General features: G+C 38.2%; 2 protein-coding genes and 1 long non-coding RNA gene across 3 annotated transcripts in view; 2 read left to right on the top strand and 1 right to left on the bottom strand.

Annotated features, from left to right (window-relative positions):
- The first annotated feature begins 1,075 nt into the window (after nucleotides 1-1,075).
- On the top strand, nucleotides 1,076-12,276 carry LOC111756911 (T-cell receptor gamma alternate reading frame protein-like). Its single transcript, XM_063233946.1, has 4 exons — nucleotides 1,076-1,210; nucleotides 7,750-8,076; nucleotides 9,573-9,614; nucleotides 11,746-12,276. The coding sequence occupies exons 1-2, from the start codon at nucleotides 1,208-1,210 to the stop codon at nucleotides 7,936-7,938; spliced, it is 192 nt and encodes a 63-aa protein (XP_063090016.1). The 5' UTR covers nucleotides 1,076-1,207; the 3' UTR covers nucleotides 7,939-8,076; nucleotides 9,573-9,614; nucleotides 11,746-12,276.
- On the bottom strand, nucleotides 8,621-11,932 carry LOC134472463 (uncharacterized). The gene is made up of 2 exons (XR_010042280.1): nucleotides 11,793-11,932; nucleotides 8,621-9,235 (listed from the first exon to the last, which is right to left on the bottom strand). It is a non-coding gene; the product is annotated as an uncharacterized LOC134472463 (long non-coding RNA).
- A 206-nt stretch (nucleotides 12,277-12,482) lies between the features above and the next one.
- LOC100718116 (probable C-mannosyltransferase DPY19L2) overlaps nucleotides 12,483-15,497 on the top strand; it is a 63,601-nt gene continuing 60,586 nt past the window's right edge. Inside the window, exon 1 of the mRNA XM_063233945.1 lies at nucleotides 12,483-12,711. Within this exon, the coding sequence (XP_063090015.1) occupies nucleotides 12,483-12,711 (229 nt within the window). The remainder of the gene's footprint in view (nucleotides 12,712-15,497) is intronic.

Genomic DNA, 15,497 nt, shown 5'->3' on the forward strand with positions numbered 1-15,497 from the left:
ATTGTTCAAATTTCTGAGTAATAGTGACCAGAATATTCACCATCATAAAGTAGACATTATTAGTTTTACTGATTAAATAAGCCTTTACAGATAACAAATTGAAGTGTAACTGCAAGTGAAGGAAGTTGATGAGCAGTCTTTCCAAAAAAGCTCTGACCCAATCTTAAAATTAAGTTTTAGCATAATTAGTTGAAAGACTAAGTTTTTACAGGATATTTTATTTTTTAAATGACTCATTGAATTTATTTTAAAATTGATATATACAGACAAACGCTATAGTTGTGTGATGCTATGCTGTTTTGATACTAAACATGATATATGTGTGTGTGTGTGTGTGTGTGTGTGTGTGTAGAATGGACATTGGGGGTTGTCCTCCTTGGTCCTTGCAGCTTGGGCACCTCATCCGCACTCAGGGCTGATTCTGACAATTTCTTCCTATCACTCCATTCCCCCTACCATTTATCAGCAGTGTAAAACCACAGAGTTGTCTCTGGCAGGATTCTTCTTTTAATGTATCTTAGAACTGGGGTTATTTCTTACTCTTTAAATAATAAGTGATCCCAGCACTGATTTTCTCATTTGCTTGGTCTCAATTATGAATTATGATGCCAAGTGGGTAAATGTGATTGTATTCAAAGTGGAGACCTTGGTTCACATTTCTCCCAAGTGTTGGCACGTTTTCAGTTCTCAAGAATGTTCTCCTTTCAGAAACTTATTTTTGAATAGCTAAGGCAAAGTCTTGGTGTTTGTGAGAACAGGAGGCTTGATCTTTTGATGCAATCTCTGAGCAGTTTCAATACAACTGAACACCTGGAAATTCTAAAAAATGTGGAGACAGACAATTCTTAGAAAACTTTCCTTGGTAACGTAGAGGAAATGCAGTTGGTCAACCAGTTAGCCCAATTCTGTCATGTATTTTTTTTCTTAGAGTTTTTCAGTGGTCACTGCCACAGCATACATCATACATGGATAGTTTTTGAGGTCAGTTTATAGAAAAATTTACAAACTCTCAGACATCACAAAATCTGTATGTAAGAACTACCAAAGGAACCCAGCAGGTTGAATCAGTAGAACAAAGTTGTTAAACTGCTGGTCACATCAGGAAGCTTTGGAAAAGGCTGTGATTTTTGTAGAAGTTGTGACCATGGTGTTAACTCAGCTTGGATCAAGATATTTGGAGAAGGAACTAAGCTCATTGTAACTTCTCATGGTAAGTAACTTTTCTGATTTTTTTAGCCTAGTAATGAAAAATAAAAAGGTGTTTTTTAAAAAGAAATACAATTATAACAAAATTTGTCTCTGCCATGTCCTTGGTTGGCCTAAGTATTGGAACAGCAACTGGATATGGAAGCACAGCTGCTTTATAAGTAAGAAGTAAACAGGCAGAGAGGACAGACAGAGGGCTAGAAAATAAATACGTTCAATGTCATTTATGTAGACCACTCGTATAAGTTATTGCATTATCCTTTGTAGAAGTCCTCTATGTGATAGTCTTCAAAAAAGTATTTTGTTAATTGCCTGTTTTCTATATTTTGAGACATGTCATAGCTTCTTACTCCAAATAATCTGCAAATTCTATGTACTTGATTTTGACCTTGTGTCTACGAACAGTGACAAAATTTAATTCTAGGTAAGTTACTATATATTATAAAAGAAGTTCTCTTTTTACTTCTCAGATACCTTAGAGACAAGGCTGAGAACAGTCAAACCTTGTGGTACTGTGACTCTGTGTATATAGCTTGGAGAAGGCCCAGATTACTGGAATTTGCAAGTTCTACAAAACCATACCACACCACAGTCCTGAAAGGGTCTTCATAGTTTTAAAGAGTCATTTACTCATTTATTGTCTCACTATTGCAGACAATTTTTCTGCCAGTTGCTGGAGTTAGAATGGGTAGACTAGTCATGGGCCAATACTTTAGGTCCTGTAGTTGGGTGGGTGAGTGTTCTAGGTTTGGATTTGTTTGGTCTCCACTGTGTTCTTAGACCTGTCAGAAAGGCAGGAGTTCTTAATGACTCTTTCCTTTTGTAATTTGTTAATAATTATTACTTATGAAAAGCCATATCCAGCTTCAACATCTCTAGTTCAAAATTAAAAAAAAAACTCTGAAAACAGAAATACTTCTGCTCCCAAACACTTTGGATAAAAGTTATTCTATGTTATTTGGTAGAAAAATCTGATGAAATGTCCCAGTATCATACTGCTCAAGAGAAAAATAATATTAAAGGCTGTTTCTTGAGGAGCATAAGACATGCTAAAGAGTTTTAGACTTTTTCTTGTTGTTCCATAGCCTTTTTATGAAAGTCTGCTTTCAGGCATTGTAGTGCACACCTATAATCCCAGCACTCCAGGAGTGTGAGCCAGGAAGTTCACAAATTAGGACCCATTCTGGAAAGTTTAGGGACTAAAAAAGTCCCTGTCTCAAAATTTTTTAATTTAAAAAGTTTGGACTAGGGATGTTGAGGATGGATATGGATTTTCATAGATAATAACTACTAACAAACTGCCTGGCAGAGTGGGCTCATTCTTAAATTCCTGATTACATTCAGATATAATGCAATTTTGTATGAGCTTTATCTTTTTTAAACTACCAGTGGGACCAATTTTTTGTATTTGTATAAATGATCACAAAGTATTGGCAGAATCAGAGACTTTTAAAAAGGTCTTTCAGGGAGTAGGTAAATGGAGGTACCATGGACAAAGTGGTCCTGGAACAAAGTTCATAAAGGCAACTTTTCTTTTCGTCCTGTAGTGGGGAAAGGAGGCAGGAATGCAGGTGCTTCCAGTTACAGCATAAAGCCTGGCTTAGTGTTCTTGGAACTGCTCCTCGTTTTGTCTCTTCTCACGTGGGATCCCAAGAGAGCCCAAATGATTTGGTCCAGTTCTTATGAATCACTATAGTTACTGATCTGGCTTGGGAGATATTAACAAGAGGAAAACAAGCTGTAGATCCCTGAGAAATGGAAATACCAAGTTTTATGTTCAAATGTAGAAGGAGAAAACTGCAGTGGAATACTTAGTTTTATTAACTGATTAAAACAGACATCAATTTTCAAATATGATTTTCCCATTATGAAACTAGAAAAAGACCTTTAATGCATGAGTCCCTCAGGAAGCCACGTATACAGTGGACATTGCCTTTAAGATCCATTTTGGAAAATGGAGGAAATGGTCATTAAACAAAAGCATTGCACATCACTGTGGCCTAGCACTGTGGACCTCCTAACATGTAACATCATGCACATACCAGGGCCTCAGCATATAGCAGCAGGCAGATAGCACTTCCTGACCTACATGGCTTGGAAATCCAGGCCTCCTGACATTTTGGTCATCATTTTGCCTGAAACAACCAGGCCAGGAGTTATAAGCAAGGCTTTAGCATCACTTGATGGAAGATAGTTTGAGCTTAAACAGTCTGGATGGAAGCTTGGAAGTCACATGCGCTATGCTGATGATTGGGAAAGCAGCCATCATTTTGGGGTAGCACAAGTGAAGCCTCTCCATGTCCTGACTCTCATCCTAGCTTGAGCAGTTCTTCTTAGATCGTTTTAAATCACAGATAAGATCAGTGAAGGCCTTCTGAAGCTTGGTATGTGCAATGTAGGCTTCCTGTGATGATATCTTTGAGCATTGGCAGCTTATTAGAGCAAAGTAGATGCAAATGGAGAGAAGAGAAACGACCTTTACTGCCATGGGTTTAGTTGCAACGGCAAAATGATGAATTTCTATAAGTAAAGGTAGGGATTGGTCCAATGAGATTACACTGTCATGTTGGAGCACACAGGGCAGCCAAATTACACATACTTGGCAATTATGATGATGATGATGATAATCTCTTGGTTACTATGATAATGAGAACCAGTTTTTAAAATACAATTTCTTTTTCATATTTTATTAGATTTTGTTTCACCTCAGTGATGGTGATGTTGAATTAATTTATACTAACAGCATTGAGATTAAATACATCAAAAAGTTAGTTCTTTGATTTTCTTAGCCACAGAATTTGTTGTGAATAAAATTAATAGGAAATAGAAAAGCCTGGTTTCTACAGAACTCCAGATCATCAGGGTCCTCTTGGATTTGAAGAACTCAAGGACGCTAAAGTTGTCTAAGGCTTTTTTATATGGGTCAAATTATTATAGACTCCTCAGAGGACTATCTTTGGTGGAAGAACAAAACTTATTGTCATAGGTAAGTTCCAACAGAATACATGTCCTAGGTAATACAGGGAAAAATGATCTTTTTGTAACAACAGTAAAAATGTCAAAAATAAGATAGATGGGAGAAGAATTTAATATAAAGGGTTTTATAACCTTTTTTTAAATTACAGATGGTTATTCTAAAGGATAACAGGGATAACACTGAAAAACTCGAATAGTATTTGGCTTTGTCTACAAGTGAACTCCTATAAAGTCCTCACATGCAATGTACCTTGTTATACCACTAAAGTATCTGAGAGTGGGACAGTGCTCATTACAATAGATCATTCTGTGATAGACTTAGTAGAGTCTAGGTCCTTATTTCATGACGAAGAGTGTGGCGGGAGAATCTGGGCTTTGCAGGGAGGCAGACCTGGAGCCATGGCTCCACTCGTGACAGCTTGGTGAATTTGAGGATCTTTCCTTGGCCTCAATTTCCTTATCCATAAAATGGTGTAACAGTCTGAACCCAGTGAAGCTATGGCATAGATGAATGAGATATGTGAAGAAAGTCTTTGGTATATTTTCTGTTTTACATGTTTATTTTTAAATTTTTTATTATAGTAGTGGAATGGGGAAGGAAGGAGAGGGAAAAGATATTAGAAAAAGAGAGAAATGAAGGAAAAAATGGAAATAGAGTTTATGCAAATAAGAAGGGGAATATTTTCTAATAAGTGCGAATTATTCTTCCAGTTCACAAATAAAGAGAGAATTCTCTCCATAATGGGAAATTATTTTTAACCAGGTACATTTATTCCGGAGCAGAATTTCCTGGATTCAGTAGTCCTTCTAGCTGCTCAAATGAAAGGTTAATTTAAAATCCAGTCATGGAAAAGTTCAGTTCCAAGCTGTTTGTTTCTGTTAAGCAGATCTTTCCATAAATTAGCAAGAAAAATTATACTAAAATGTGTTTTAAACAATTTTTCTGTTGTTTCATATGTTTCATGCTTTGGATTTAATCAATAATTTTCCTATATTCATATGTCCTAAACTTTATAACCAATTAGACCAATAACCAGTTAGACATCTGCCAATATTTATCAGAAAACAATTTCAAACTTATACAGTAAATGATCAATTTATACAACCAATTATGCACAGATTGGAACTAAGCATAAATCTGAAATGTATTTTTACATATGAAAGAGCTAAACTCTCTGATGAAAGAAAAATAATACTAATTAAATTCTCATACATAGATTTAAAATATACTTTCAGCAAGTGCCTGCTTGGCAAGTGTAAGGTCATGAGTTCAATCTCCAGTGCCAAAAAAAATTAAAATAAAAAATAAAATAAAATATACTTTCAATGGAAAATGCAGTAGATGTCTGATATGTTTATATAGAATTCATATTGTTGCATTTTAAATTATAAACAAGATAGGCAATTTTACACATAATGTATTGCTTGATTATGAATATGAATATACTTACAAGAAAAGAGGTTAATTTTTCACAATAAGTATGGTAGCAATTGTATGCATTATTTAATAAACAAAATGTTTGCCATTCTATGCATATTGAAAAGTATTTTGACCATCTAAAACACTCTTAATAAGAATATTTAAAAGTAAAGTTTTAAAAGAGTTTACTTTCAAACAGAACATATGTACTTAGCATTATAGTGAGTAAATTATTTAATGCCTTGTTAACTATTATATTCAGAAAGTTATGGAAGTTCATTTTATTTTCAGAAGAATGAAATTTAAAGAATTTTAGCTAAGAATTTTGCATAAATAGAGTTTATGCAAATAAGAAGGGGAATATTTTCTAATAAGTGTGAAGTAATTATTCTTCCAGTTCACAAATAAATAGAGAATTCTCTCCATTATGGGAAATTATTTTTAACCAGGTACAAAACACTCTTAATAAGAATATTTAAAAGTAAAGTTTTAAAAGAGTTTACTTTCAAACAGAACATATGTACTTAGCATTATAGTGAGTAAATTATTTAATGCCTTGTTAACTATTATATTCAGAAAAGTGACCAGGAAACCAGGAAAGTGACAGGAATCAATGAATAGCGTGATATTTAGCAGAAAAATTTTCAAGTTTATCATCTGACATTCAGTTTCTTTATTATAAGGAATCAGAAACAACAGTTCTTATAATGAAAATCAAATTTGTTAATATATATGGGCTAGATATTCAAATTATAAATGTAAAATTCAAAAATTAATCTAATCTCTCATAAAATGCTTTTAAAATTAAAATATGTGATTGGAGAAATATACAGTACCTTAATATGTACAATAAGCATGAAATTAATGTAAGATTTTTATAAACCAATTATGTTTATAATATTCTTGAAATATTTAAGTTATATACTGATTTTGTGTAAAAATTAGAAACTTTAAATGCATAGAAATCATCAAGATGTATTTTCCTTTCTTTCTCAAAAGACAAATCCATTGTTTCTTAAGACACTTCTTGTTATACTTACTTCAACCTTACTCAAACGATATTAACAGAGCACGAGTTTCAATTAGAAATCAGATTGAAGAATTTCAACCTTTATAATTTGTCATCAGGTTAAAAATAAATGGTTAACAAATTAAAACTCCAGATATAGCTGTTAAGTCTTTGTAAATATATAATTACTATATATCTTGACATCATGTTTGTGAGAAACTCTATCTATCTATCTATCTATCTATCTATCTATCTATCTATCTCATCAGTTTAAGATGAATGAAACAACTGGGCTCCCAAACAGAAGCATACAGAGCAGATATTAACTTTGGAAAGAGACGTTGAGAGTCAATTGTGAATATGTAGTTAGGTATAGATCTTCTCCTTGAAGAAGGTTATTTCTTATTAAAGCAAGTATTAAAAACACACCTGCTACATTCAGTTGTGCTTGAACATCCAAAGAAATCTCAAAATAAAATGTGCTTCTGATGGACCTCTTCGAAGGCAAAATAAAATACTGATAAGTGTAATCATTTTATTCATTGAATAAGACATGAGCATTTCAGATAATACTCAGTAAAATATTTAAGTCATAGAAATCTTGCTAATTGCTCCTAAAATAAAAAATAAATAATTTAGAGGCAAAACTTTAAATGCCACCTGAATCAAAAACCTGGAGAAGTTCAGATGTGAAAATAGTATGTTGAGTAATGATTATCTTGGAGAACTGAAGGGACTGCAGAACTGGGCCTGGAATCCACACCTGAAGCTCGAATTAGATTCCTAGTAAACACAAGAAATATAAAAAGTGAGTGTGCTCATGAATGCTGGGAAATCTGATTATGAAAAACTATAAGTCAAACCCCAGTGTAATATGTGGTGTAAAAACAGGCAAGTTTCCACCAGAATCTGCTACTTCTGGCTTCGGAGAGTTAATTAACCTCTGGAACTTCTTTGCATGGCTGTGTGGTAAGGACCGTAATCACTACCTGGTGACAGATGGGGTGAAAGGTCACCATGGTGGACACTCAGTCAATGGCACTTTGTCTTCCTGTTGCTGTGATGAGGTTGTTTCACAACGTACGGCACTTCTGCTGGCCTAGTAACTGTATTTATTGATATTCTATTTCCCTCACAGGTCAAAGCTTTAACAGCGGTATTTCCCCCAAGCCCACTGTTTTTCTTCCTTCAGTGGCTGAAACAATTCTCCACAAGGCTGGGACATTTCTTTGTCTTCTGGAGAATTTTTCCCCTGATGTTATTAAGGTATATTGGAAAGAAAAGGACAGGAATACAATCCTTCAATCCCAGCAGGGAGACACCATGAAGACTAGTGACACCTACATGAAGCTTAGCTGGTTAACTGTGACTGGAGAGTCCATGACTAAAGGGCACAAATGTATCGTCAGACACGAGGCTAATGAAGGAGTGGATCAAGAGATTCTCTTTAGGCCCCTAAAGGAAGGTATGTACAAATCAACATAAATGCTATAGAGTTTTCCAGAAAAGTTATTTCAAAGAGAACACTTTACCTTTTCTGTCATGAATTAATGAAAAGCATTCATTGTACATCTTTCTAAAATTGAACATTATCTATTGGTAATACAACTAGCCTGCGATTTTCCTATAAAATTACAGTGGAGTCTTTGGAGAAAAATAGTTGAAACATTTACTGAAAGTTAGCTTCAATTTCATTACCCAAAATATTAAGATCACATGATATTTCCTAGAATTGTTAAATGGGTTTGATAAACAACATACATGAAAACGCATGGTAAGTGATAAAGTGGAAATTCCACCTTTGAGGACTTTGGTGAGGAAGTAAGAACAATTGTGCATCTTTCATGAATGTTGTGCCCGGCAAACAAAATCACCCATGTCAATCTTGTTCTACAAAATTAAACCTATAAAAATGAGTTCTTGGTTGACAACGATTTCAGATGGAAGAGTGAGAGCCTGGGTCAGTAAAGAATAGAGTAATAGAGTAATACGGCCACTGTAGTTCCACATGGCCTTGAGATTCTCTGATTTTTATTTTACACATCATTGGTAAGCAAAATTTTATAATTAAAGATGAATGAATTTATTTCTTGACATTGGCAAATGCAACTTGAGAAATGTGTACTGTGTTACTTGTGTACTGCATGCAGAGGTGAGGGAAAGTGGGGTTGAGTTAGCACGCCAAGGGTGACGAGGTCCAGTGAAGAGTTGTCCCCAATCACTCAGTGCCACTCCTGATTCAGGCACGGTGTCTCAAAGCAATCCAATTGATGCAACGAGGTTCATGTCCACACAGCTGGCAGAGGGCCTAGCAAGCTCCAGAAACGTGGTGTGTGTCACAGTCTTGAGTGTTAATCAACAGTCCAAAGGCCACAGCACCTGAGAAGAGATCATTTTGTACCTATTCCGATTGATAATCAGCCCTTTTGAACCAGTGGAAAATGGACAGATGACAAATACATGAAGCTTGTGCTGTGCGCCATCCTGATTCTCTGAGCTGGGCTTTATCCTCTGATATCCTTAGTTTCCACAAGGGTCAAGGAGATTTAAACAGTTACTTGGAAAGTGGCATGATTTGGGATGATATAACTGTTTCTTGCAGATTGTCTTGGACAATATACTTCCTTGAGGTAAAAAAGAAAAAAAAGTCCATATCTTACATGAACTTCCACTTTTTAATGTGCAGAAATACAAGGTATAAACCATATCTACTGAATTACATGCAATAAGACCAATTATTTCTGTAATTGTGGCATTCATATTTTTAACGCCTTCTGTTTATGAATTTATATATACTTACTCACTATGCAAGTACATACATATGCAAATAAATATATTATATATAAATCATTCATTTGTATATTCATAGGTACAGATGCAAGTATATACACAGCCGTAAATACGTACCTGTCAAAATATGGGTATGCATAATTGACAAGTTCTTACTCTCATTTTTTGTAGTTGTCACTGGTGATTCTGAAGCTTGTTTAAAACATGAAACTGGTAAGTTTTAGTGTATGTTTACCTTTCACTTTGTGATTTTTTTTCTCTTTGATCATTGCCACTTCTGAGTTGCCTTGGCTTAAGTTAGAAAAATTAGAATGGCTAGATGTTGCATAATAGAGTGAGTGATATTTTAAATTCCTGCATTACCTCCAGATCATCACGTTACCATGGTAAACGGCCAGTTTACCTATGAGATGACTTCAATTAGAGGGCTCACTGGTGTGCACTGAACTATTTCAAAAAAGGGACTTTTAACTTGTCTCTTGCTTCTAATGACTAGGAAGAGTCTGATACCAAATTAATTCTAGGCTTTTAAAAAATCTCCCAGCTAGTCACTAGTGATAAGAACTGCCATGTACCGTTTCTTTTCTTCTTTGTTGTTCTTTTTTCATACAGAAGGCCTTGGGGTCTCTTCTGTGTGCATTTTCTCTTTTAATTCTTAAAATTCTCCTGTCACATGGTGCAGTGCTTTACCTTCATTTTATAGATGAGGCTACAGAACTAAAATTAAGTGACCATAACCACATCTAGAGTTTCACCTCACTCTCTCAAGTAAAGAGTTCATACCCTTATTTATTCATACTGAGCTCTTCCTCTCTGATGAAGCCATAGGGCAAGAAATCCCAAGGCCAATCCCCTGAGGCAGGATGGGTATGCTGCAGGAGGAAAATGTTCCCACTGGGTGCAGCCCAGGTCTCTCGGTGGTCAGCTACAGAAACGTGGGTGACATTCATTTGTAATACTTTCCTTATTTGCCAACCAAGAAGAATTACACTGAACTCAGGTTATTTTTAATTCTCAAAAGTCTCCTGTCACATGGTGCAGAAACTTCTAGCATTGGGATTCATTTAGCAGGCTCAGGACCAGTATTAGTTTCTGTTACTTCCTGTCTACCTATGTACCAAGAGCATGACTTCAAGCTTTAGCTCCACGATGCTGACCTTTCCTTAGTATCCCAAGTCAAGAGCTGCTGACAGGGTAGTGCTTAAACCCTGCCTGACCAAGGGCAGGGAGTTAGGAACACATTTCATGTTTTCTGCCCCATGGGCTTGTGATTCTTGAGTTCTGACTATAAAGACAGATTATTTAAAATGGAAATTTCTCCAGAAAGAGACTTGGCCTTGTGGCTCGCAGTGGAGCCACTGCAGCACCCTGCCATTGTCACTGGTTGTGACCTGACATCACATATTTCCTGTACAATCTCAAAGAGCGACGAGTACTATTACTGTCACAAAGAGAAACATGCAGAAAGGATAGCGGAGTGTTCCATAATCAAGGAATATCCCAGGGAATATGGAGTAACCACTTTCTTCCATCTTTTGTAGTGTAATTTTCTGTAATTTCGTTCACCTCGCTGGGAATACCACCACGTTTCCACAGACTGCAGCTTCCTACATATGTGTGCAAGGGCTATGAGAGCTCAGATGCTTCTCAATCAGCAACATGTTTATACTTAGTGTGTTAATTATAATTAGAAATGCAGAATCAGAGTAGATAAGGATCTGTTATTTAAACTTATACTTAGTGTGTTTATGTTTATACTTAGTGTGTTAATTACAATTAGAAATGCAGAATCACAGAGTAGATAAGGATCTGTTCTTTAAACTCATATTATTGGTGGATTAAATTCTGAGGCTGTTACTAAAACATCAGGCAAACTACTGCTATGTCCTCAGTTTGAAAAACTGCAATGAAAATAGCTTCCCCTCCTCTTTCACAGGTTGTTATAACATTAAATAAGATTTAAGGCTTTACAAAGATTTCACAATAATGTTTAGTATTTTGTTAGTGTTTAGTGAATATTACTTGTTATTACTTAGAGATGTGTTGAGGGCAAAGAAATTCTACTAATTATTCCATATGATTTCCCCAGTTGGACTACTTACTAAAAATGAACCTGATCTTTAATATTGAGAAGGTTCTAAGTGAATTTAGCCGAAGTTGTTAATTAAGTTGAGTTGCAAGCTCAATCTCATCCTTGGTGGTCATGGTGGAAGTGGTAGATGCTGACCTTTAGCTTTGGGTGTGGTGGGTAGTGTCACTTCGGTGCAGGTCATCAGAAATCAACGCCTGTGACAGTTCCGATGCTGGTCACACGCGCAGCTGAAACTCATGACCCCACTTCTAGGTTTGCCGCGCCTGCAGCTCATCAGCACCTCGGCCTACTACACCTACCTCCTGCTGCTGCTCAAGAGCGCCCTCCACGGGGCCCTGGTCGTCTTCTGTCTGCTTAGAGGATCCGAAGTCGGCTGTGCCCGGAAGAGTGCAGGACAGATGGAGGCAGAGCAGCATCTCCAGGGTTTCGGGTTCTCAGCAGCATCTGCCGAGCGTCTGTCCGGCTTTTGAGGCTTGGGCTCCTGAAGTACACTTACCCATTATTCTGTCATTATCGCAACCACTGAGCAAACTCCGCGACTTCCCGCTGTCCCAAGATGCAGCCCCTGCCGCCTCGTTCCCCGTATCCCCCAAAGTCCCTCCAGCCGGCCAGGTCCTCGCAGCCTCGTTGTGCACGGTTCCTGCTTCTGGTCACGGCCTCAGTGGCCCTGGACCAGGTCCCCCTGGAAGCCTCTGCTCTATCCACCCTGATACGGCCTTCTTTGCTATCGAACTGCACTTTGTTTTTCATAGTAGACACAATAAAGTAAAAACATCAGCACAATTCTTTGGGCCACGCGTGCTTTAATTTGGGCGTTGGGAGGGGGCTCGCGGGACGCGCGCGCGCAGGGCGCATGCGCATCGGGAGGGGGCGCGCTCCTCCGTTGCGACCCCCTCTCACTAACGGCGGCTGTAACGGCGGCGTAACGGTGGCCGTAACGGCGGTGGGCGAGTCGTGAGGCCGCGGCCCGGACCCGGGACTGTGTGGAGATGGCGGAGCGCAGGAGGAAGAAGCACGCAGAGGCGGGTCCGGAGTCGCCCTCGACCTCCCGCGCCGGGGCTGGGGAGCCCGAGCCGGAGAAGCAGCCGCGCGTGGACGAGGCCCGTAGGCGCCTGGCCGGCCTCGCGCAGCTTCTGCCCGGCGTCCTGGAGCAGCTCTGCGAGAAGGCACGCGCTCTGCCGCAGCTCCGGACCCGCCGCGGCGCCGGGCTTAGCCTCGGTGAGCGGCGGGAGGGCGCGGGCCTGCAGGGGGCGCTGCGGCCTGCACAGAATTGGGGGTTCGGAGCGGCGGGAGGACGCGGGCCTGCAGGGGGGGCACTGCGGCCTGCACGGAGCTGGGGGGACGGGCCGCGCTGGAGGAGCTCAGCCCTAATGCAGAGTCCTGGGCTCAGCGCTCAGCCCTGTACAAAAGTTACCTTAGGGCAGCCAGCGTCACAGTTTCTAAAAATGCCCAGCTGCATCTCATGGACAGAAATGATGTTGCTCTGCATTTATGCCCCTCTCTTGCACGCTGTGCAACTACTTTAAAGATTAACAGCATGCATTGTATGAACTAGTTATTCTTCTATTATTTTGTTATGAAATTTTACCTTTTTTTCCATAAAAAAGAAAAAAAGATAGCATGCTCCTAGTTATTGATACCATTTACTTGCATCTTGCGGTGAAGTTTTAATATCTAAAGTAGTAGACTTTTAAAAATGTAAGCATTAGAAGGTTTTTCTTTCTGCATTGACAGCTCTCCCTTTTTGTAGCATGGGCCAGAACTCAATTGCAGTTCGAGTGAAACCGGTTGTGTGAGCGAGGCCCTTGGTCATGTGGTTGCTGATGTGAAGGAGGCTGTAGATGGATGTGTCTCAGTGCAAGTTATTGCCACTGGTGTCCACCGTTTGTTGGTTGCCTGGTGTCCTGGTATGAGAATGAGTCCCCATGTGTGGCATAGTGATGATACATAAGAAGTCCTGTGTGGATTTTACCAGGTGTAACTGTGTCCACAAACACACCCAACAGACAGAATCAGTAGGGCTTCAGCACCGTGGGGTCTGCCACATGGAAGACACCTGATGAGTGCTGTAAAGCACTGACTAACCATGGCAGTGTTACCAGAACTCAGAAGAGGGAATTCGTACTTAAGGGTGAAAGTAGGAAAGGAAACCAGAAAAATCAGCGAAGACTTTCAGGAAAAGGCAGGATTTGAATTGTGACAAAGCACTAAGCTTTGACTGTGTGCAACTGGTGCCATCAATTATTAGGGGCTGGCAGGATAGAAGTCACGAGCATCCCACTTAGTAAGAGAGCAATCAGGCAGCAATAAAGTTCCTCAAAGAGAAGGAAGTAGGACGTTGGCTGAAATATTGAGACCCAGTGGTGGAGAGCCTGATTCATGGTTGGTTGCAGGGCCTTTGAACTTCGCTCTGTCGAGGGTATTAATTGAGTCTTGGTTTTTAAAAATGTTTTGATGAGATGAAACCCTATAAACCATTTTAAATTCAGTGGCATTCAGTATGCCAAATGATATTTAAATAGGAGAGCGATTCATCAGAAGTGTGGTTCACAATGAACCAGGCTGTTGCATAGGTGTATTGGGGATGGACTGAGAAAGGAGACAGAAGCAATGTTTGGAAAACCACTAATAGAATCCAGGCTGCTATGGTATAAAGGAGGGTGGTGAGAGTAGGGATTGCAGAGGAGAGAACAGAGGTGAGATTTGTTGAGACAGATTAAAAGGACTAGATAGATGATGTAGTCGATAAAGAGAGGAAGGGAAAAGGAAGAAGGATAAAGGTCATTCAGGAATGAGATAGTGGATTTGGAAATTATCTTTGTAAAAGTGGAATGATACTTTAATACTGGATGAGATTGTTAAAGGATATCAGTGTGGAGAGGAAAAATGTACTTTGGTAATGTACTTTGGTAAATATACTTTGGGAAAACTTTAAACTGTAAGAGAAAAAAAGGAAGGAAAAACCAGATTAAGTGTGTAATAATATGTGCTTAGAAAAATAGAACTAGGAAAATAGATTTGACAGAAGGTTAGAGAGAAAAATATAGTATCTGATCAAATACTGTAGGAAGATTGAAAAGCTTAAAAATTGGATGAGGACATTGCTTTTTAGGACAAAAATGTTTGTTGGTGATTTAAGAGAGAAAACCTTGTAAGAAAGAAATAGGCCAAGAATTTTGTCACCGAAAGGCTCAGGGGAAATGTTTCTGGTTATATGGGAAGGAAATCTTTGAGATAAGATAGATGGATATCTATCCTTTTGATAGGATAGATGGATTTGCTAGTGTAAGTGATCTTTTCTATTTCTATAAGTACCATATGTAAAAATTTGACAGTAATTTTCAGAAAGAAATACTGTGTACTACATTGGGTAAGTGAGATAGTTTCAGGTGATAGATTTCTTACAATTAATGAAGCATAGAAGAAACACATCTGCTTGGAGTTTAGAGAGGTTTAATTTTAATTTCAGAGTCGTTCTGAGTGTTTTAGATAAAAAGTGTCATCCTAGGGCTGAGATCACTTGCCTAGCATACCCTGGGTCCTGAGGTCCCAGTGTCATCAAAAATAATTTTTTTTTGTCTTTTTCATTTTTATCAGTACCAAGGATCAAACTCACGACCGCCTGCTTGCAAGGCAGGTGCTTATGCCGCTGAGCTAAATCCCCAGCCCCCAAAATAATTTTTTTTAATATCCAGTGAGTAAACCATTTAAGTTTGCAGGCCACATTCTGTTTTTTAATCATCCTTTTTATTTATTATCATAACCTAAGACATTAAAAACTTTTCAACCTACAGGTGGTGGAGTAACAAACCATGGACTATAGTTTGCCCATCCCAGTATAAAACAAGTTATGTAACAGCTAAACCTTCTGTTACTTGTTATATATCTTGTGTTTGAAATGACCCCAAAGTTAGAAGACATATGGGGAAAGATACATGATTAGAAATTTCAACATTATAATTTTAATTGAATTTTAATTTGTTTTGTTAGCCAAGCCAAGCAAC

The sequence above is a fragment of the Cavia porcellus genome, unplaced genomic scaffold (assembly GCF_034190915.1).
Source record: "Cavia porcellus strain 051 isolate PalLab524CR breed Dunkin Hartley unplaced genomic scaffold, mCavPor4.1 scaffold_23, whole genome shotgun sequence".
NCBI lineage: Eukaryota > Metazoa > Chordata > Mammalia > Rodentia > Caviidae > Cavia > Cavia porcellus.